The sequence below is a fragment of the Podarcis tiliguerta genome, assembly GCF_965153285.1.
Source record: "Podarcis tiliguerta genome assembly, chromosome: 3".
In the NCBI taxonomy this organism is placed as follows: domain Eukaryota; kingdom Metazoa; phylum Chordata; class Lepidosauria; order Squamata; family Lacertidae; genus Podarcis; species Podarcis tiliguerta.
This window is the reverse complement of record NC_139536.1, coordinates 650213-670580: the sequence shown is the minus strand read 5'-3', so window position 1 is coordinate 670580 and position 20368 is coordinate 650213. Positions and strand designations below refer to the sequence as shown.

The 20368-nt window shown below is 56.6% G+C and overlaps 2 protein-coding genes across 23 annotated transcripts in view; one reads left to right on the top strand and one right to left on the bottom strand.

Moving 5' to 3' along the window:
• Positions 1 to 20368, bottom strand: part of OST4 (oligosaccharyltransferase complex subunit 4, non-catalytic) — a 247664-nt gene that overhangs the window by 226842 nt on the left and 454 nt on the right. The window contains exon 3 of one of the 2 annotated variants that reach the window (XM_083432842.1): positions 19519 to 19532. The gene's annotated coding sequence lies outside the window, so the exon portion shown is untranslated. Of the gene's footprint in view, positions 1 to 19327; positions 19533 to 20368 lie in introns of those variants that run through there. The other variant, XM_083432841.1, reaches the window with a different exon arrangement.
• On the top strand, positions 885 to 19416 carry AGBL5 (AGBL carboxypeptidase 5). Of its 21 annotated transcripts, none has more exons than XM_083432512.1 (19): positions 885 to 989; positions 3740 to 4046; positions 4579 to 4750; positions 5599 to 5765; positions 6960 to 7094; positions 7456 to 7633; positions 8430 to 8608; positions 8926 to 9445; positions 9979 to 10148; positions 10831 to 10966; positions 11203 to 11390; positions 12321 to 12523; positions 12663 to 12857; positions 14184 to 14354; positions 15846 to 15931; positions 16178 to 16224; positions 16480 to 16640; positions 18512 to 18603; positions 18800 to 19416. In XM_083432512.1, the coding sequence occupies exons 2-19, from the start codon at positions 3805 to 3807 to the stop codon at positions 18869 to 18871; spliced, it is 3114 nt and encodes a 1037-aa protein (XP_083288638.1). In that variant the 5' UTR covers positions 885 to 989; positions 3740 to 3804; the 3' UTR covers positions 18872 to 19416. The 21 variants fall into 21 exon arrangements, 19 of the variants coding, with proteins under 19 accessions (XP_083288638.1, XP_083288647.1, XP_083288644.1 ...); XM_083432521.1 differs by having other exon boundaries at positions 18472 to 18603; XR_014509247.1 differs by lacking the exon at positions 885 to 989 and adding an exon at positions 3185 to 3379 and having other exon boundaries at positions 16480 to 16591; positions 18800 to 18938.

Below are 20368 nucleotides of genomic sequence, written 5' to 3'. Positions count from 1 at the left end.
GAGTTTGATCCCATGAGCTCCTCCTTCTCGCCAGAGCAAATGTAAAAACCAAGATTTATACCTCAGGTCTGATCCGTAAATGCCTGTAAATTTCTTTTTTCTTTTAAATGATATTTATTAAAAGTTTAATAGTTACAAAAAGAAAAAGGAAAAAAGATAAAGAAGCAGTGAAAATTTAACAAACAGTACAACAAAAATAGGAAAAAAAACAATACCCCAAAACACCAAGAAAAAAATTAAAACATTAAAAAAATAAATACACATCCAGTTTTCGATTCATTATCTTTCATATGCTTATTTCCTTGACTTCCTCGCACCTCCTTTTTTTGTATTCTAGTTCAAAAGCTAATTCAACAAATCCTTTCCCTCTTTCTCAGTTTCTGTTCTATAATTTATCCTAACACAAATTAACTTTAAATTTTCCACTTTAGCACATTAACATTTAATATTCATATAATTCTTAATAACACTTCTGCTAAAACCATGTAACTTCATTCCAAATGCCTGTAAATTTCTCCACTGACAACCTGCTAATGGAAAACATTCCCTCGGCGTGCCATGTTCTTCCCCCGGCCGCCTGAAGTAACTTTTCCAGAGGCCGTGACTGCGACTCCCTTCCCGCCCTCCTCTTCCCTCGGCTCCTCCCGGGCTGGACTGAGACGCCACGCGCTGCCCCGGCCCTTTATAACCTCGGCAGGCACCTTAGCCCCGCCCACCTCGCGCAGTCACGTGCCCCGCACGCGCGGCCGCCTCCCCCCGCGCGGTTCCCATGGCGACCAAACAGCTCCCCGGAAGGCGGGGCGCGGCCAGCCAATGGCGCGTGGCGTTGCTATGGAGAGGGCGGGCGGGCCAATGGCGCGCCGGGGTGATGGGGGGCGCGAGGCGCGGCCAATGCGCGGCGGCCTTCTTGTTGCCTGGCAGCGGGCGAGGGAAGGGCTGGCCTGGCCCGGGGCCCCTGGCGGCGGAGGCGGCGGCGAAGGCTGAGGCAGGTCGGTCGCAGGGAAGCCGCGGGGCGGGCCGGGGCCGCATGCATAGGAGGGTCGTGACGGGAACCCCGCCCCCGGGCAGAGGGGCGACGGCGGACCCCGCCTCGGGAGGAGGCCCCCCCAGCTCGCCCGACCCACGGGGGGCTGCCGGGAAAGGGCGGGCAGACAGGTAGACTGGCCCGGGGCAGGGAGGCTCCGCTCCCGACTGGGCTTCCCAGGACCTTCCTTCCCAAAGGAAGCTTCCTGCCGCCTCCCCTCAGCCTCCTTGCCCGCCCCCCAGTTACAGAGCTGTCAACCTTCCCCCGTTTTGCGGGAAATTCCCTTATTCCAGAGCCGTTTCCCGCTGCGATCTCGGATTGTTAGATACACTGGTACCTCAGGTTACAGAGTCTGCTAACCCAGAAATAGAACTTTGCTTCAGGATGAGAACAGAAATCGTGCTCTGGCGGCGCGGTAGCAGCAGGAGGCCCCATCAGCTAAAGTGGTACCTCAGGTTAAGAACAGTTTCAGGTTAAGTACGGACCTCCGGAACGAATTAAGTACTTAACCCGAGGTACCCCTGTATCCCGTAGCCTGTCCCTGGGACAGGTGAGGCTGCTGATCCCTTATTTTCAAATCTGAAAGTTGCCAGCTATGCCCAGTTATGATGCCAGGGAGAGAGGGACCCCCCTCCCCCCCGCCTAGTTCCACGCCCCTTTGGCCGGCTCTCCTCTTCCTCTCCTGGGGGGGGGGGGGGACAGTAAGAAAAACTCCAAACGTCGTAGCCTTTCTTCGATCCGCCAATCCATTTCCGTTGCCCTTTTCTGAAACTTTTCCAGCCCCGCAACCTTCTGCTTAAAAGGCACAGAGACCCGAAGTGTGCATCGTGTTCGCTGTGTCCTTTTGGCCCCGTGGATTTGCTATCCTGGCCTTGTTGTGATCCTGGCAGGCTTGTTTCCAGCCTCCTTCCTATTCCGGATGACCTTTTCTTTCACGGTTGCAGCAGACCAGGCTGATGTTTTCATTTTGCTGTCCCAGGACAACTTAAGCCTGCTCCCTGATTAGCTGCTGCAAATTCTGGCACTTTCAGTACAGTGGTGCCCCGCAAGACAAATGCCTTGGAAGACGAAAAACTCGCAAGATGAAAGAGTTTTTCGTTTTCTGAGCTGCTTCGCAAGACGGATTTCTCTATGGGCTTGCTTCGCAAGATGAAAACGTCTTGCGCCTTTTTTAAAAAAACTGCCAATGCATTCCTATGGGAAACCGTCAATACACAAGACAAAAAAACTCGTAGAACGAAAAAACTCGCAGAACGAATTAATTTCGTCTTGTGGGGCACCACTGTATATAAGCAGTTAATAATAATAATTAATAATAAATTTTATTTATATCCCGCCCTCCCCAGCCAAAGCCAGGCTCAGGGCGGCTAACAACACTAACAACAGTTAAGGGGTTTTGCCCTGAGGTGCATCATAGAATCCTAGATTGTAGAGTTGCAGGGGACCCTGATGATCATCTAGTCCAACCCCCTCAGTTTCATTGAGTTGGATTTGCTGTTCTGCGGTCCAGCCGGTGTCTAAAGATCCTTCTGGAGCTCTGCTGCCTGCTTTGGTTTTCACCACCTTGAAAAGTTGTGTGCCAGCCACAAACTGTACTACCTCACTGCTCACTCGTAACTGTGGGTAAAAAGCACAGTTCCCAGCTTGGATCCAGGGGGGCAGATAGAGAACACCTCATGCTCTGCTTCCTGCTCCTGCCACATTGTGCTGCCTGTGCCAGTTTCTCATCTCTGTGGCTGAGTGGAATGGCCTCTTGCAGGACAGGACCAGCACTTCTCCATGGAGAGAGGCTCACAATGATGCTGGTGGCTGCACAAGGTTCCTATTGCTGCCTCTACCCCCAACACTAGGTGCCTGGCAAACCCTGCTTCCCCATGACATGTTGTCCCTGGGGTGCTGCCAGCCAAGCAGCCAGACCTGTGCCATTCCAGGGTCTCCTCCTTGGAAACACCAGCTGAGCCTTGTGGCTGGGCAGCCTTCCTGTTGGCAGGCAGGGTGCCCCCTTGGGGATCTGGTTTCCTTCCTAAGCCGAGCCTGGAGCTCTCTGTCAACGCTGGAGGGGGCCAGAGAGTAAGAGGAGCAGGTGGCCCTGACGGTGATGCTGGTGATGATGGCACAATGGGCCTCTTGCAAGAAGCCTCCCTATTGGCATGCCATTTTCATTCTGGCCCAGTCCTAGAGACCAGTGGGGAGGGAGAGGGGAAAGGGGGTGATGGAGGCTGCCCAGCTGCTCAAATAGCCCCCAACATCAAAGAGTCGGGCTTGTTTCCCTGGGTGATGTCCTGTATCTCGGTGCTGCTGGACAAAGTCGTTACTTTGGTAAGCCTGCTCCCCACAGCAGGTAAATGACCGAGGGTATGTGTTTATGCGTTTGTATTCTGGAGTGTGTAGTGGTTTCTCCCCAGTTTTTTTGGGGGGGTTGCAACACCTCCCTTGTTGTGCTTTGGAAGGCCTTCAAGGGAATTGTCTTTTGCAGTACTTGGAGTGTGCCAGAAAAACATCTCAGGTTGGTGGGAGAAGAAGGAAAGAGAAGAGAAGATGGGTTTTGTGATTGGCAAGGCCAGAAATAGACTCGTGGGGTTTTTCCCTTAGACTGTGGGCTTCCTCTCCTAGCAGCCTTCTTCCACTAGCAGGACAAGGAAACTGGATTCATTCTGCAGCAAAGAGGTGAGGAATTGTGCGAACCAAATACAGCTCTTCCCTTCTGCCCTGTAGGAAATCCTCAGACCCACCTGTTGCAAAGAGGAGAATGAGCCCCCTCTGCTGCCGGCGAGGTGACGATGGAGGTGCGCTGCGGTGGCCTCTTGTTCAGCTCCAAGTTTGACTCGGGGAACTTGGCTCATGTGGAGAAGGTGGAGCACCTGGAGGGCGATGGGGACGGTGCCGGAAATGGCGGCAGCGGCAGCAGCAGCACCTCTGCTACCTCAATGGTGTTTGGCACCTCCCTCCCTATTGCTGACTACGAGTTCAATGTGTGGACCAAGCCAGATTGCGGAGACACAGAATACGAGAATGCAAACAGGTAAAGGAGGTACCAGCCCTCTGTGAGGTCTTGCTAGGCACCCGGCATGGGGCTGTCAGGTAAGGCCTTTCTCACCCAGGTCTTTACACCAGCACTCGTCTCACCTCCCCTTTGAAATTGGAAGTGCTGAAACTTCTTGGGCTGTTGCTTCCAAAGTCCTCCTCCAAATGGAAGATAACATTGCCTGTGGCATTAGGCAGCCGCTGCCCCCATGGCAAAGCTGTGGGTTTCTTTAAAAAATGCTGCTCCTTCTGCTGCCCCTTGCCAAGGCATGCCTGACCCTGGCTCTCTTCTTGCCTGGTGCTGCAAAGGTCTTGTGGCTGCCTCCTTCCTCCTGTGAGAGGCATGGCAGCTTGTCCCCTGGGCCAGGCTCTGCAAAGGGCACCCAGGGTGGAGTGTTGGGAGGTTGCATAGCAAATGAGACACCTGGATTCCTCTCGGGTCGGAGGTGGAGAGGGCCTTGGGCTGATGGGGGGGGGCAGGACCCCTGCCAGACCCTTCCCTGATTCTCCCGATTGCCTTCACTCCCCAGGTCCTGGTTTTACTTTAGCGTGAGGGGCGGAGCCCCAGGCAAGCTGATCAAGATCCACATTGTGAACATGAACAAGCAGACCAAGCTGTACTCGCAGGGGATGGCCCCCTTGGTCAAGACGGTGCCCATCAGGCCTCGTTGGGAGCGCATCCGCGAGCGGCCCGCCTTCGAGGTATCTCTTGGGCGAGACCCTTGGGGAAGGACGTTGGACTGGTGTGGGCACGGCCTCTGAAAGCAGCGCCTCACGGGGAAGGGCTGGGCTTTCCCTTGTGGGGAGGACGCGAATCTCTGTGAGACGAGACCAGCTTTGGGCTGCAAATGGCTGGAGAAGGAGGGGAGCAAGGAGGTTTCCAGGCTCCAGTCAGTGGAGTTCTGACATTTTGGCTCCCCTGCCTGAGGTCTCCTTCCATCGTCCTTCCAAGGGACCAGAAAGCCGATTCCTTGCCTGCTTCCCCCTTGCCAAGAGTCAACTGCCTGCTTGGTTTGATTCAGGCTGTTCTGCTCAGTCACATAGACCTGCTTGTGTTTATTTGTGCGAGCTGCCCAGAAAGATGAGCTAGACTCCAGATTATGTATGCCAGGCTTCCCTTTGGCTCCCTACTGTTGTGCCAGGGAGCAACGGCATGACCCTGAGGCTGGCACTGAGGGCAGCCCCTGGCCCACACCATCCTCATAACAAGAGTCCTGGATGTTAGCCAGGATCATTCCCCTCTCTGCCTCCTCTTGCCCTTTGAACGGGCTCTGACCCTCTCCCCACAACAGGCTTGTGTTATGTCCCTGCCACAAAAGTGTAGGGCAGAGTGCTGAAGGTCAGGAGACCCAGCAGGTGGGCTGTGAGCATGGTGTCCATTGCCAGGTACCCGATTCAGGTCATGGCAGAGAGCAAAGACTCTTCAGCCCGGCCCTGAACCACAGCAGGCTGCGTGTGTTGATTGATGTCTGTCGTGCTCCTGCCACAAGGATTATGCCTGGGCAATGGCCACTCAGTGCCCGTTTTGCCTCTTCCTTTTCCCCGTACAGATGGTGGAGACCCAGTTTGTCCTCTCTTTTGTGCACCGCTTCCTGGACTGCCGAGGTGCCACCACCTTCTTTGCCTTCTGCTACCCCTTCTCATACACAGAGTGCCAGGAAATGTTGGCACAGCTGGACGCCCACTTTGCAGAGTGCAGGCACCTCTCTGCTAGCAGGTGAGCCTGGCCTCTGACACATGGCTGCCCCCCAACCCCCCCCCCCCCGCTTGGTCACTGCACACCGGCTCCTGTGAAGTTGGCCAAACTCCTTAGGTGGGGAAGAGTTGGGGTGTTGCCAGGGAGGTCATGGGGGTGCCCAGAGATAGGTCCTTGGTTGGACTGTGGGTCTCTCCCAGGGTTCTGTGTCATGCCAGAGATCCTAGTGGGGACTTTCTGGCTCCCTTTTGGTGCAGACTCTGGCACTGCCTGGAGCACTTGGCTCCTTTCCCACCGGTGCTTGTTTGCAGTTCCTTGGTAACTCCCTTTGGCCCTTTCCCTCCTAGCTCCCTCCCCCCCCCCCCCCGCTCCTGAAAGCGCTCAGGGGACAGAGGGGCTTTTGCACAAACGCCGCCTTATTTCTGCTGGTTTCTGCTGTGTTGCCTTTCCCCCAGCTGGCTGTTGTGTGAAGATGTGTTTTGTTGTATGTGTTTAGTTGTTCAGGATGCTTTCTTTAATGAGAGAAGGGGGCTCTGAATGCTTCCCACAAAAGTGGAGCCTGCAGGAGCCCTCCTGGGCTGAGGCTGGGCAGGGCTCTTCTCGGACAGCTGCTTTCCTTTGGCCTCTGTTGCCACCTCCTGTGTGGGCAGCACTTGTGGGCAGAAGAATCGCCCTCCTGGGAAAAGACCTCTCCAGTCCAGAAATGGCTAACCGGAGCCTCCTTGGCAGCCTGGATGCAGGGCATGAATGGAACCACCCTTGCTGGCTGGTGTGAGGGACACGAGCAGTGCAGATTTCTTCCTTAGTTATCTGAGCTCACTCCATGACCTGGTCAAGTGCAAAGGAGTATTCCTTAGGCGAACTGAGCGTTGCATGAAGGAAGATCTGCTCAGCCTGATTTCAGGCTGTTCTGCTGGGGGCCTGCCAGCTGCCTGCCCTTGGATATCTGCAGTGGCTGCTGCTAGCCTAGCGGCAAGGACCCAAGGGCAGCGACCCAAGGGCAAGGCTGGTCTGAATGGGAAGAGGATCCCCACCCCACTGTTCCCACCTTCCCACCTGAGGCTGCCTTGGTCAGGGTTGGGGGAAGAGGCTCCTTTGGTCTGCTGTTGTTGAGGGAGGCAGGGTTGTGGAGTCAGAACCAGTGAAAGGGGGGGGGGGTCAGGAGAAGGCGGGAAGACCCTCCCTTCCCATCTAAACTCATGCCCAATATTATAGCACAGTCAGTCGGAAGGCAGGTGCGGACTCTCGGAAGGCTGAGGGGAAGCCGCGACCCACCGGCCACAGAGCGAGGAAATGCCCCAAAGGAGGACGTGCAAAGGGGAGGAAGGAGGCCCCGCTTCGAGGGACCCCGTAAGTGCTTGCTTTGGTTCCCTCGCAAGGTCCAGGTGGCCCCAGGCGCAAAGTCAGGCTGCCTTGAGGTCCCTCCTGGACCAGAGCCTGGCTTTGCAGGGGAGGGAGGAGAGGAGGACAGAAGCCCCTCTGGCCACCTCCCTCGTCACAGGAGTGAGGGAAGGAGCACAAGGGAGGGTCAGGCAACAAAGATCATGGGTGGGGAAAGAAGAGTCTTTGTTGCATGCTGGGCAGGCAAAGGGGAGTCTGTGGGAAAGAAACTTTGAAAAAAGAAAGAGACTCTAGAAGCAAATCTTCCTTCTGGCCTTGCGGGGCGTTGCTGGCTGGGAGACAGGCTGTCTGCTCTGCTCTCTCCCTGCAGCTCCCTGGACTCCATCTACTACCACCGGGAGCTGCTGTGCTACTCCCTGGACAAGCTGCGCGTGGACCTGCTCACCATCAGCTCCTTCCACGGCCTGCGGGAGGAGAGGGAGGCCCGCCTGGAGAAGCTCTTCCCGGACAAGCACACCCCCCGGCCCCACAGCTTCGTGGGCAAGAGGGTGAGTTGGCTGCTGCTGCCGCCCCCGTTGGGCAGGGTGCCCCGCCATTGCTGGTGCCCACGTGGGGAGCATGGGGCTTGGGCAGCCTGCCCTGCCCTTGTTTCTGGACAACTCTGGACACAAGTAGAAGCCCTTTTGGCCCACATTGCCTCAGGCAGGCATCTAAGCGCCATCCTTCCTGGTTTGTCTCTTGAGCATCTTCCTCTATGCCTGTGCTTTTCTCTGCAACCACTACCCCAGTTTCACCTACCCAAACTTTCTGATTTCTGCCTCCTTCCTGCTCTGTATTGGCTCCTCATGCCTCAGCGGATCCCATTTCAGTTTCTGCTTCTGGCTCCTAGGTCTTTGTCCCTTCCCTGTTCTCTCTCTTTCTTCCTGACCATCCACATGTGCTTCCTTCTCCTGCCATCCTCTTGCCTTCCTCCTGATCTGTGCCATCTCCAGCTCTGCTCTTCTTAAACAGAGCATAGAAAACCCCTTTTAAAGCTGCCTCTCCCAAGTTCGGATCTGTCAGCCTCCCGCTTTTTCTTTCCTTCTGCTTCTCTTCCCCCTTTCTTTTGGGTGAGGCTGCAGGCAGGAGTGAGCTCTTTCTGATTGATGCCTGGGGATAACTAGCTCCAAAGTGGTGTGGAGATAAATGACCGCACAAGCAGATGGGTGGGCAGGAGGCCTGTTGTGGTAGCTTTGAGAGGAGCAAGAGTCCTTGCAGAGACCCCGGAAGATGTCCAGTTTGGGAAAGGAGCAGATCATCCTCTCTCTCTCTCTCTCTCTCTCTGTGCCCCCACTGCCCCAGCAGGTGTTCTTCCTAAGCAGCAGGGTGCACCCGGGAGAGACACCCTCCAGCTTCGTCTTCAACGGCTTCCTGGAGTTCATCCTGCGTGAAGAGGACCCTCGGGCCCAGATGCTGCGCCGCATGTTTGTCTTCAAGCTCATCCCCATGCTGAACCCGGATGGAGTGGTGCGGGGCCATTACCGGTGAGTAAAGCCAGCATAAACACAGAGGGGTGGCCAGCCCCAGCTCAAGTCCCAGGCTGGTGGGACAGATCCCTCCACGAAGCCTCTGTCGCTGCAGACTCATGCTGGGTAAAGGCAACTGGCCAGTTCAGTTGGCCTGGAGAGAGACATTCCTTTGGGGGGGGGTTCCTCTCCCACCCCCAACCCATCTGAAGGGAGCGTTGGCCCAGAGGTGTCTCTTCCTGCCCGAGACAACCAAGCGACTGCGCCCAGTACCCAGGAGGAAGGCGTCTTTGCCCAGCGTGGCTGACCCCTCAGGCTCCTCCTCGTCCCCACAGGACAGATTCTCGAGGCGTGAACCTCAACCGCCAGTATCTGAACCCGGACGTTGATCTGCACCCGGCCGTCTACGGGGCCAAGGCCGTCATGCTCTATCACCACGTCCACAACCGCGTCCAGCCCGGCTCGCCCGACTGGCGGGCCTGCGTCCCTCCCCTCGGCACCAAGGCTGCCAACCAGCGCTCCACCCGCAACTGCCCTCCCAGCGAGGAGGCCCCCCTCTCTGAGCTGGAGAAGGCCAACAACCTTCGCAACTGTCCCAGGGATGCTGGCGTCCCCTCGCCTCAGGACCCCGAGCCCTCAGAGGCGCCAGGGAGCAAGGACCAGGATGTCTGGATCCTCTCGGAAGACCCGCCTCCCACGCTCGGTGAGGAGAAAGCCGAGGTCCGCTCTCCTCCCGCCCCGGAAGCCATCCCACCGCAGCAGAGTGGCCTGGCCTACTACGTCGACCTGCACGGGCACGCCTCCAAGAGAGGCTGCTTCATGTACGGGAACAACATCTTCGAAGAGGCTCACCAGGTGAGGAGGAAGAGGAGAGCAGCCAGAGGTCCGTGAGTCCACAGTGGGCAAGAAGGGAATGGGGGGAGGACCCACAGTCCCAGGCTTGAGGTGTTTGAAGACCCCCCTTCCAAGTCCAGCCAAGGCTCTAGTGCCTCTGAATAAGCAACAGCTAGCACTGCTGGGCTTTTTTCTCTGATTTCTAGGTGCAATCTGGGAGGGCCATTGCAGACTTCCTCCCCTTCTTGGGTGTCTCCATTTGGTCTGCTGAGCCCCAGCTTTTTCCTCTCCTGGCCTCTATCATTTTCTGCCTGGGATCCCAACTCCATCAGCTGCATTGCGCATGCTCCCTTCTGCGCATGCCCAGCCAGCTGCTGTGTTGGCCTTGCGGCAGGAGGTTGAGCTGGGCTGGAGAGGGGCAGCTGTCTCCTGGGGGTGGCTGCTGAGTAGCACTGGGGACTCTGCTGGTGTCAGTTTCATTGGGTGAGCTCAGCTCGCTGTGCCTGAGCGTAGGTGAGAAACGGCAGCCCCAACCTCTCTGGTTGATCTTGCAGGTTGAAAACATGCTCTTCCCCAAGCTCATTGCCATGAACTCTGCTCACTTTGATTTCACGGGCTGCAACTTCTCCGAGAAGAACATGTACGCCAAGGACAAGCGGGACGGGCAGTCGAAGGAGGGCAGCGGGCGCGTGGCCATCTACAAGGCCTTGGGCATCATTCACAGGTGAGCAGAGGACGCGGCCTCACCGACAGACCAGCCACTTATGCCTTCTGCTCCAGACCTGCCTTCAGACAGCTTCTGAATATGAAAGATTCTGCCTCTGTAAAGAGAGACCCCTTCTAGATAGCTCAGAGCTGATTTGGACCACGGAATAAATACGGTCAGGAGCATCAGTCCTCTCCTCCTTTGAGAGTCACTCATTAGAGGATCCTGGCAGAATAGGCAGCTGGGGAGAGTTGGGTGGCCTGAGTGCTGGCTGAGGGCAGGATGGATGAGGCCCAGTTCATTGTGGATCGGAGTCCGCATTTGGTAGTGTGTTGGTTAGGGTGGTTATAGTCCGGTCTGTCTTTCTGGCCTGGGGGCAGCAGGGGCTCCTCCTCCTCCTTGGTCAAAAGGTAGCCCTCTTCCCCTCCACCGTTAAAGCCTGATGCTTGGTGGATCCTAAACACTGCCAGGTGGAAATGTCTTTTATCCTACCCGGCTGCTTCTTGGTGTGGGATCAGTTTAAAAATAAAGGGGGGGGGGAGCCTGTGGTGAGCATGTCAGTGGAGCTGGGTGTCCACAGGAACACGTTTCATTGATAACATGCACAAGAATTGAATTGCTGTCTTTTAAACTCTGTGTTTTTGCAACACGCGTAGAGACGTTTGCAGGAGGCAACCTATAACCCCTCTGTTCCTTCTAGCTACACGCTGGAGTGCAATTACAACACGGGACGGTCTGTCAACGCAGTTCCAGCCGCTTGTCACGATAACGGGCGGGCAACCCCCCCTCCTCTGCCAGCATTCCCCTCCAAATACACAGTGGAGCTCTTTGAGCAGGTACCAGCCTCCCCCGCCCCCCTTTATTAGACGAGCTTTGTGTGGGTGTCAGTGGGTGCATAATTCCAGGGACTTGCCCCCAGGGCGGATGGGGCCTCCTTGAGTGGTTTTGGTCAGGCAAAAGAAAAGCAGCAGCAAGTCTTCCTCTCTTAGCTGTATTGCCTGCGAGAGCCGGTGAATTTGCCTGGGGCCTCACAGTGCTCAGGGCTTCCTGGTGTCTCTCTCCCTGCGCCCAGGTGGGAAGGGCCTTGGCCATCGCAGCGCTGGACATGGCCGAATGCAACCCCTGGCCCCGGATCGTCCTTTCCGAACACAGCTGCCTTAGCAACCTCCGTGCCTGGATGATGAAGCATGTGCGCAGCATGAGGGGCGTGGCCGGTTGCTCCCGGAGGAAGGGGGCCAAGACTCCTCCCAAGGGGACCAAGTACGAAGGCTGGGGCTGGGCAGAGGCCGGCGGGGTGACGCCAGGGCTCCCAGGGTCCCTTCCGACAGGCCTTCCTGCTCTAGTCAGGATGCAGGACCCACGAGCCCCTGGGGCCCTCTTGCTCTTCTGCGCCTGCTGCCGCCAAAGCCTCTTCCTCCTGGTCCCATCAAAGGCTCAGGTGAAGGAGGAGAACCAGAGCTGACCTTTTGCCAAGCAGGCAGTAGAGCAGGCAGAAGCCCCTCTCCCCAGAGGATTATCGAAGAATCATAAGATTGTAGGGGTGGAAGGGATCCCAGGGGCCATCTAGTCCAACCCCCTGCAGTGCAGGAATTATTGTACTGCTAAATCTCAACTTTTGGGTGGCCCACTCCATCACCTTCAGGCCCAAGGACAGGTTGCGAGGCTTGAAACAGCAGTTTTCAAATGGGACGGGTGTATCTTGGAGGGGGCAGGCTTGGTCTGAAGCACAGCATTGGATCCCAGTCAGATTTTGCAGAAAGAAGCCTCCTTTTCCCTAGCCGTGGTTCCCCGTGGTTGGCTTCAGCAGGGATCAAAGAGGGCCCATTTTACTCTTTTGGAACCAGCGTGGGATAAATGCCCCCAACCACAGGGACGGCTGGCAATATGCAACTGCGCGTATTTAAATATCGGAGGCACATTTGTGGCCATTGCTCACGTAGTTCTTTCCAGCAGGATAGAGGGACTGAGAGGCTTAAGGGTAGATCTTGAGGAGGGATGGTGTTGTGCTGCAAGACAGAGTAAATGATAGAGGCCTGGGGGCGGGGGGAATCCCCACCCGTGCCCCTATTCATACACCTTGAGAAATGAAACCTGGGGCGTCAGGGCTGCCTCTTCCTGGGCCACCTCGCAGGGCGGGCGCGCTGGGTTTCTGCCCCGGCGGTGACGCCTCCCTTTGGCCTTCCCTCCCAGCGGGGTCTCTGCCTCCAGCTCCGAGAACTCCCTCTGCCGGGGCCGCAGCTTCAGCAACGGGAGCAGCAGCAACCAGCAGGTGGCGTCCCCGCAGGTCAAGACCTCGCCCAGCTTCACCTTCAGCTGCTCCCACCCCGATGGCCCCCTGGGCATGGGCCAGGGCCCCCCGAAAGGTGCCTCGAGGGTGCTGGCGCTCGTGCGAGGTAAGCTCTGTGGAGGATCCGTGCTGGGCGCAATCCGGAGGATCTGGGAGTGGCTGCGCTGGCAGAAGTGACAGCCTTGCAAGAACCTCGCCTTTTCTCTTTCTGTCTCTCTCCCTCCCTCTTTCTCGTGAAATAAAAGTGTTCCACAATAGATCCCAGTCATCCTGTGAGAGCTGGCCCCCAGTCAACCCGAGCCCCCCGCCCTGCTCTCTGAACCGAGGGGAACCCCAGGCTTCAGGGGACCCGTGGGGGTCTTATGTAGAGCGCTGGGCAGAGGCCTGTGCTGCTGCTGCTGCTGCTGCTGCTGGTGGCGCTACTCCTGAGGAAGCGGCAGGTGAGCTGGTCCTGCAGGGAAGGAGGGAGCTCTCCAGCAGCAGGGCGCCTGCTAGGGAAGGGGGCGTTTCTCCCAGGCCAGCCCCCGTGTGGCAGGGGCCACCTTCCTCTCCCACGCTTCCTGCAAGAAGCTCAGGGAGCTTCCATGAGGTGAGGCCAAGCCGTTTGCCTTGGGCTCCCTGCTACTGCACCGCCGCCAGCCCCACCTGCAGCTCCACCTGCACCAACGCCCCCTTGCCGCCCCAGCTACTTCTGCATTGTGGCACTGCAGATGCCACGGCAGGTGAGGGTGCAGCTGCCAGCAGCAGTGTGGGGGCAATGGCTGGGGCAGTGGGGCAGCGGTGTTGAGCATTTTGCCCACAAAAACATCCTGGGCCACCCCTGGCCTTTGGGATCCTTTGTAGCCCTGCGAGTCAGATTATGCCAAGAGTAATTTGATTGAGGCTGCCCAGTGAGCTGCTTTGTGCCCAGGCAAAGATGAGAGCCTCTCCCTGCCAAGGCCCAACCGCTTTCCCCACGGATTAGCTGCCTCCCTCCCTCCCACAGTCGAGGAGTTCAGTCAGTTGGGCTGATAGAGCCCCATCAGGCAAGTGCCACCTCAAGAAGAAGATGATGATGGTGTGCTGAGAAAGAAGGAAGGACCTGGGCAAAGCACAGGCAGGCAGCTGAGTGTGGCTTCAGCAGCCCTAGCACTGCTGCAGAGATGCCCCTCTCTCTTTCCTCCTCCTCTTCCTCCTGTTGAAGGAAGGATAGAGATAGCCTGAATAGAGAGAGAGATATATAATGCAGTCGCTGCATGCACTGAAGGATTGTGGGATTTGTGCCCCCACCACCCCAAGGAAAGCTTCCGGCTTGCGAGTGTATCGAAGGGGAGGGGCTCACCACCTTGTAGCTCTGCAGGCGCAGCAACCTGCTGCTGTTCCCTCCCTCCCCCACAAAACGGGCTTCTCCCTGGGCTGAGGTTGGAGGCCCTCAAAAGGCCACATCGCCCCAGCCAAGCCAGTGCCTCTCCCCACTGCTGCCCCTGTTCTCAGTGGGGCCCGACAGCCCTCCAGAATTGGATGCCACTATGCAGGCGCTTTGGGCTCCCTTGGGGCAGCAGATAGGGGGCACAGATCTGCCCCCCTCCCCAAGTGAACAGAACAGCTGTGATCTCAAGAACTGGCCTTTGTTGGAGACAAGAGAATGGATTTCCCCCACCCCACCCCGGCTTCTTCTGGGCGAAATGTGTTCAAGCCCTGCGACGGGGAGGGAGGGGCATGAGGGGCCACCCCGCTGCCCGCTCGCAGAACTCCTCGGCTTTGCCTTGTCCTTTCTCCCTGCTCAGAGCCGCGCGTCCAGGAGAAGCGCCGTCACCAGCACCAGCCCTTGCTGCGAGCGGCAGGGAGCAACCTCCAGGCGCCCCCACCTCTCTCTTCTTCCACCAGGACGGCCTCTCACCTCCAGCTGCCCCCTGGCCTCGGCTCCTGCCCCCTCCCAGCCACCCTCAACGTGACAGGTGCGTAGGCCTTCCTTCACCCTAGCTGGACTAAAGGCCGCCTTGGCAACACAAGGGTGAGCCCCTTGGCTGCTGGAGCAAGCCCGGGGCAGAGGCCGGCATGCCAGTCAAGCACTGGCCTCTTCCTGCCGGTTCTCAGGTGCCACCAATGCCCAGGTCAGGCGAGAGAGGGAAGCAGCAGAAGCAGGGAACCTCTTGCCTTCCTTTCTCTTCTAAAAGTCCCTGGTCAGTTGGGAGGTGGTGATAAAAGAATTAGAGACCCAAGGTGTATATTTCTGATCTTAATAGTTTCAAAGGTGTAGAAGCGAATTCTTGTTAGACCGGGGACTGCCTCCCAGCTCCTGCTCTCTTTCCCAGCACAGCCCCCGACTCAGCTGTGTCCTGCATGGGCGGCCGGCAGGAGCAGAGCTGAACCCTTGATGTCGCTGCCCTCCTTCGCTTGTTCACCCTGGGGAAGAGAAGGACAGCTGCCTTCAAAGAGGCCTGCAGATGATGCATTCCCTTGGAAACCGACCCAGGGCGAGGGCCTTGGTGGGAGAGCCTTTTCTCAGGCTGGGGCAAAGGAGCAGAGATGGAGGCTGACGGCGCAGTTTTGGCATTGGGGGTGGGAGCCGCTCAGAAAAAGCCAGCAGCAGCTCCTGCCCCTGCATTTGGGGGGGGGGGCAGCAGGTCGGCAAGCCGGCTGTTTGACCCGCTTTCGTCACTGAGGCCTGGAAATGTTCCAGGTGGAGAAAGGGATGTGGAGGCTCTCCTAAGAACAACCTGCTGGATCAGGCCAGTGGCCCATCTAGTCCAGCATCCTGTTCTCACAGCGGGGTCTGAGCCCAAGAGCCCCTTTCCCTCCTGTGGCTGTTGCAGCAAGTGGCACTCAGAAGCATCGCTGCCTCTCTGGAGCTTGGCATTCTGCCTGAGCACTTTTGCTTTTGGCTTGGCCAATTACTTGGAAGATTGGCTGGCCTAGAACAAGGGGAGTTCTCCATAATTTCCGGGGCTTTGCTTGAGGGTACAACCAGTCCTAGAGACTTGTGGTACAGTCATATTTCAGGCTGAAGTTGCTTCAGGTTGAGCGTTTTCGGGTTTCGCCACTCGCGCATGCGCAGACGGTCAAAGTGACATCATGCGCAGAAATGGCAAATCGCAACCCACACAGGTTTTGTTCGCTTCAGGATGCAAACGGGGCTCTGGAACGGATCCTGTTCATATCCAGAGGTACCACTGTATATGCAAGGACCAGTGTTCTCAGGGGATCACTCCATCCTTCCTGACAAACCTTGGAGCTTGTGTTGCTGATGCCTGGAGGCTGTGCAGGCAGAGGACAGCAGAAACTGGTCCCTCCTGCCATGAAGGGTTACCATGGCCTGGCTAGTGGCCTCTCTCCTTGTGCTGTGGGGCAGCACAACCCTTTCCCAGCCAGTCCTTGTAACCAGGAACACCTCTCGCTGCCTCCGAGGATGTTCATCTCCCCCCCTTCCTCTCTCGTTGGTCACGCAGGGCCTGGCTGCAATGGACTGCAGGAGGCAGAGCACCCCAGTGAGGAGCTGAAACCGCCTCCACCTTGTGGCCTAGCCTTGCTGCAGGTAAAGGGGCAGAGGTTAAACAGGTGGGTGGGCTGGACTCAGCTCCTAGCTTGCAGCTGGACTGCAGCCCTGAGCCAGAAGTCATGGGCAGCAGTCCTCTTTTGCAACCAGAAAGCAGCAGGAGGCGTGGGCCTTGATTTACTCCCCCTCCTCCCCAAACTAAGGCTCCCCCTTGCCTGTGGCTGCTCCACTGCTCATGGCAGCTCAAGCAAGCCAGGCAGCCTCTGACTTCTCTTTCTTTGGCAGAATATTTCAAGGCGGCTGAACAGTGAGCAGCTCTCAGAGACACCCAGGTAATGGCTGCAAGACAGCAGGCAGTGAAAGCACCCGGGGGGGGGGGGCACGGAGATTGCACTGACCTCCCTGCTGTGCTTGAGGTGGAACAGGCATGAGAGCAGGAAAACAGAGCCTGCCTTGGCCCTCTGGAAGTTTATCCCTCCCCAGGAACTGAGGCAGATACCTGGGCTGCTGCTCAACATTTCCCAGTTCTCTTGCCTGATGGCTTGGCTGCTGAGCCCCCTCCCAGCCTTGCGCTCTTCTCCCCACAGGCTGGAGATACTGATGCCTCGGCCGAGCCGGATCCCCATCCGCAGGAGACCGGCTGGACAGTCCCAGCATCTGCTCGGGCTCAATGGCTGCAGTGATGACTCCTCTCTCAAGGTGTGGAAATATTCCCCCTCGCAGCTGCCAGCTCAGAGTTCCCTGCCAGGTAGGCTCCTCTGCTAGGTGCCCGGGGGGAGGAGATGCCCTGTGCCCAGGCCTGCTGGGCAGAGATGGCACCTTGGGAGCCTTCAGACAGCAGCATCAGGCCCTCTGGTCCAGCATCCCGTTCTCACAGTGGCAGCCAGATGCCTGTGGGAAGCCTCCAAGTTACAGAGCATAATGTCATTCTCCCTGCAAAGCACCTAGTATGTGAGGTTGGCTGCCTAGTTATTAACCACTGACGGCTTCTTCTCCATGAATTCCTACACGCCCAACCAGTCACTGTCTTCTACAGGAGGGGACACCTGCAGAGATACTATTGCACCAGGAGGTCCTATCCGTAGTGTCAGAATTGGGCCATCTGCCCCTTGGAACTCCCTGTCATATATCAGGCACATTTTCTTCCCTTTTTAACACAAGCCTTTCAAGTGGAGCCTTTTACCCCAGCTGGTATCTGTTTCAGAACTGAATGGATTTATATATGCATTGCTTTAAACTACTTTTCTGTGTGTAAGCTTTTTCATATATATATGCAGGTGTTTTAGCTCTGTGTGTGTGTGCGCACACACACTTGTTCAGTTTGCTTTTACTGCATAGTAAACTGGTTTGGGTTGCCTTGTAGAGAAGGAACCCATAAGTGAAATAATTTGTGTCGAAGTCTCCTTTTAAAGCCACCTGTAATATTGGTAAACATCACATTTTGTAGAAGTGAATTTAGTAGTTTTAATTACATTCTGTGGGGAAGTCCTTCCGATTGTTTCTCCTCAACTTGCTCTCCTGCAGTAGATTCATGACATCCCACATTTGAAGGTTCTAGTATTAGGGTGTTGGGGGGGGGCACTTTCTCCACATGTGGTGCAGTGGTTAAGAGCGGTGGACTCGTAATCTGGTGAAGCGGGTTCGCTTCCCCGCTCCTCCACATGCAGCTGCTGGGTGACCTTGGGCCAGTCACACTTCTCTGAAGTCTCTCAGCCCCACTCACCTCACAGAGTGTTTGTTGTGGGGGAGGAAGGGAAAGGAGAATGTTAGCCGCTTTGAGACTCCTTCGGGTAGTGATAAAGCGGGGTATCAAATCCAAACTCCTCCTCTTCTTCTGTAAGCCTCTTAACACATTATTCTGTAAGCCTCTTAACACAGGCATGGGCAAACTCGGCCCTCCAGATCATGGGTAGGCAAACTAAGGCCCGGGGGCCAGATCCAGCCCACTCACCTTCTAAATCCGGCCCACGGACGATCCAGGAATCAGCGTGTTTACATGAGTAGAATGTGTCCTTTTATATAAAGTGCATCTCTGGGTTATTTGTGGGGCATAGGAATTCATTCATTTATATTTTTTCTCAAAATATAGTCCGGCCTCTCACAAGGTCTGAGGGACAGTGGACCGGCCCCCTGCTGAAAAAGTTTGCTGACCCCTGCTCCAGATGTTTTGGGACTACAATTCCCATCATCCCTGACCCCTGGTCCTGTAAACTAGGGATGATGGGAGTTGTAGTCCCAAAACATCTGGAGGACTGAGTTTGCCTATGCCTGCTCTAACATGTCCCTCCTTAGAATGGGGGTTGCAGGTTCCCAGAGCTGATGAGGCTTTTAACTTGTTCTAAACTTTCTATGTTATTACTGCATGGTTTTGTTTTATATTGTTGTAAATATATTATAAACAAAGTGGTATCCAGCATCATCTAGTCTAAGCAGCCCCTGCTGATTCAGGAGTGCCACCCTGACAGCATCCCTAGCAGGCAGGCTGGGCCTCCCCCCCCCCCCCCCGACTATAACAGCTAATTCCTGTTAGACTGACCTCCTGCGAAGCCTCCCTTCTGTGTTTCCGCCTTTTCCCCTAGTGGAGTTGCTCCTGCTGCTGATGGTCTGCTCTCCTTGCAGAGTTTCCGCTGGACGTTCCGGAGCTGACGGCCACGGGCCAGAGGGAAGAGCCGCTTTTTCTGTGCAACCCCCCCAAGGTCTTGCTGGACGAGGTATGGCTCCCCTGCAGCCGCTGCCCTCCCCTAGAGCCCCCGCCCTGTAGGCCGAAGAGGAAGAAGAAGCAGCCGAAGCGCATCCACCGCGGCGTAGGCAGCGGCCACCCTCCCCCTTGAAGCAGCTCGGGGGGCAGCCTCGCCCCGACGGTGACGCCGCTCGCCTCCCCCCCTGAGCCAGATCTCTCTGTTGCAGCACATCCCGGGGCAAGCAGATCCCCCCCAGCTCACCTACCACAAGATCCTGTCTTTCTGCACAGAGGCCTGAGCCGCCAGGGGGGCCGGAGCAGCTGCGGCCCACCAGTTCCAGCGCCTCCGCAGCCGCCCCGCAACAGTGCGCCAGCGACACGCCGACGACACCGACGCCTCCCCCCGTCGTGCGCCAGAGACCGCCCGAGACACCCTCCCCGCTGGCGGCGTCCGGCGAGCGCTTGCCCCGGCCTCCCCCCAGCCCTCCCCCCCGCCCCTGCCCCTTCAAGCCCAAGCTGCTCTTTGGGACAAGGCAGCCCATGGTCCTGGCTCTGAGCCGCCTCCCTGCCTACGAGGGGCCGCTCTCTCCCAGCGGGGGCCAGCTACACAAGGCGCCCCCCAGGGCCTAGTTGGCATCCACCTCCTGTGCCCTGCGGACCAGCTGGCCTGGGAAGGAGCCCCCGGGAAAGACCAGCCTCGCCCGCCACCCCCACCCCCACCAGGCCCTTTCTGCAGCAGCTGTGTACATAGTTGGTTACTGGCTCGGAAGCTATTTTTTGACAGGAGATTTGTCTTGTGAACACGTTTGTATTAATAAATTTCGTTTGACAAAATGAAAAAGAATCAACCACCGGCGGGCATCATTGGCGGCGTCTGCAGGGGCCGTCCGGACCCGGGTGGGGGGCGTCGGGTGGGGGGCCTCGCTCCAGCCATGGCTTCCTGCTTGGCAGCGGCGGCTCCTGAGGGTGGGAAGAGAAACGGGGAGAGGTAAGGGGGGCGCTTCTCGAGCTCACCTCCGCAGAGGAGACATCTTGGCCTCTTTCTTCTGCAGAGATTCAATGAGCAAGCCTGACTCCTTTGCATTCCCAACTTAGCTAGTGTTGGCTATTTGCGGTTTAGTAGCGCTGCAGAGAGCTTGCTGGGGAGACCATGCATTAAAAAGAGACTTAAAAAGTACTTAAACAAGGTTTTAAGAACAAAAACTCCTTATACTCTAAAGATAACAACCACAAATGTGACCCAACCACCAACCCATCCCCCAGGGTGCTGCTCCTTATACAGTGGTGCCCCGCAAGACGAAATTAATTCGTTTTGTGAGTTTTTTCGTTCTACGAGCTTTTTCGTCTTGCGAAGCACCACTGTGTATTGACGGTTTCCCATAGAAATGCATTGGCGGTTTTAAAAAAAAGGCCCATAGGGAAATTCGTCTTGCGAAGCAACTCAAGAAAACAAAAAACCCTTTCATCTAGCGAGTTTTTCGTCTTGTGGGGCATTCGTCTTGCGGGGTACCACTGTATACTAGACCCAATTGCTGACACAGCTTAATTAACACAACTCAGCAGCACCTGCTATGTTTCACAGCTGCAAGACTGGGTCTCCTTACTTGCCCTGGCCCTTAAAGACACACACAACTTGTGAAACAATAATGAACCTTCACCTTTAAAGAAACCATTCCGCTTCTTGCAGTGGCCGACTGGATGCCTGTGAGAAACCAGCAAGCAAGATCCAAGCCCAAGAACACTCCCCCCTCCCCGCATGGTCTCCAACAAGCATTCCTGCCTGCAGCGGTGGAGGC

Bases quoted from the DNA above. Each gene is read 5' to 3' on its own strand.
- AGBL5 (XM_083432521.1), top strand. From the start codon at position 3,805: ATGGAGGTGCGCTGCGGTGGCCTCTTGTTCAGCTCCAAGTTTGACTCG. The intron at 10,149-10,830 runs GTGAGCAGAGGA...TGTTCCTTCTAG, and splicing joins GCCTTGGGCATCATTCACAG to CTACACGCTGGAGTGCAATT. The intron at 15,932-16,177 runs GTAAAGGGGCAG...TTTCTTTGGCAG, and splicing joins GTGGCCTAGCCTTGCTGCAG to AATATTTCAAGGCGGCTGAA.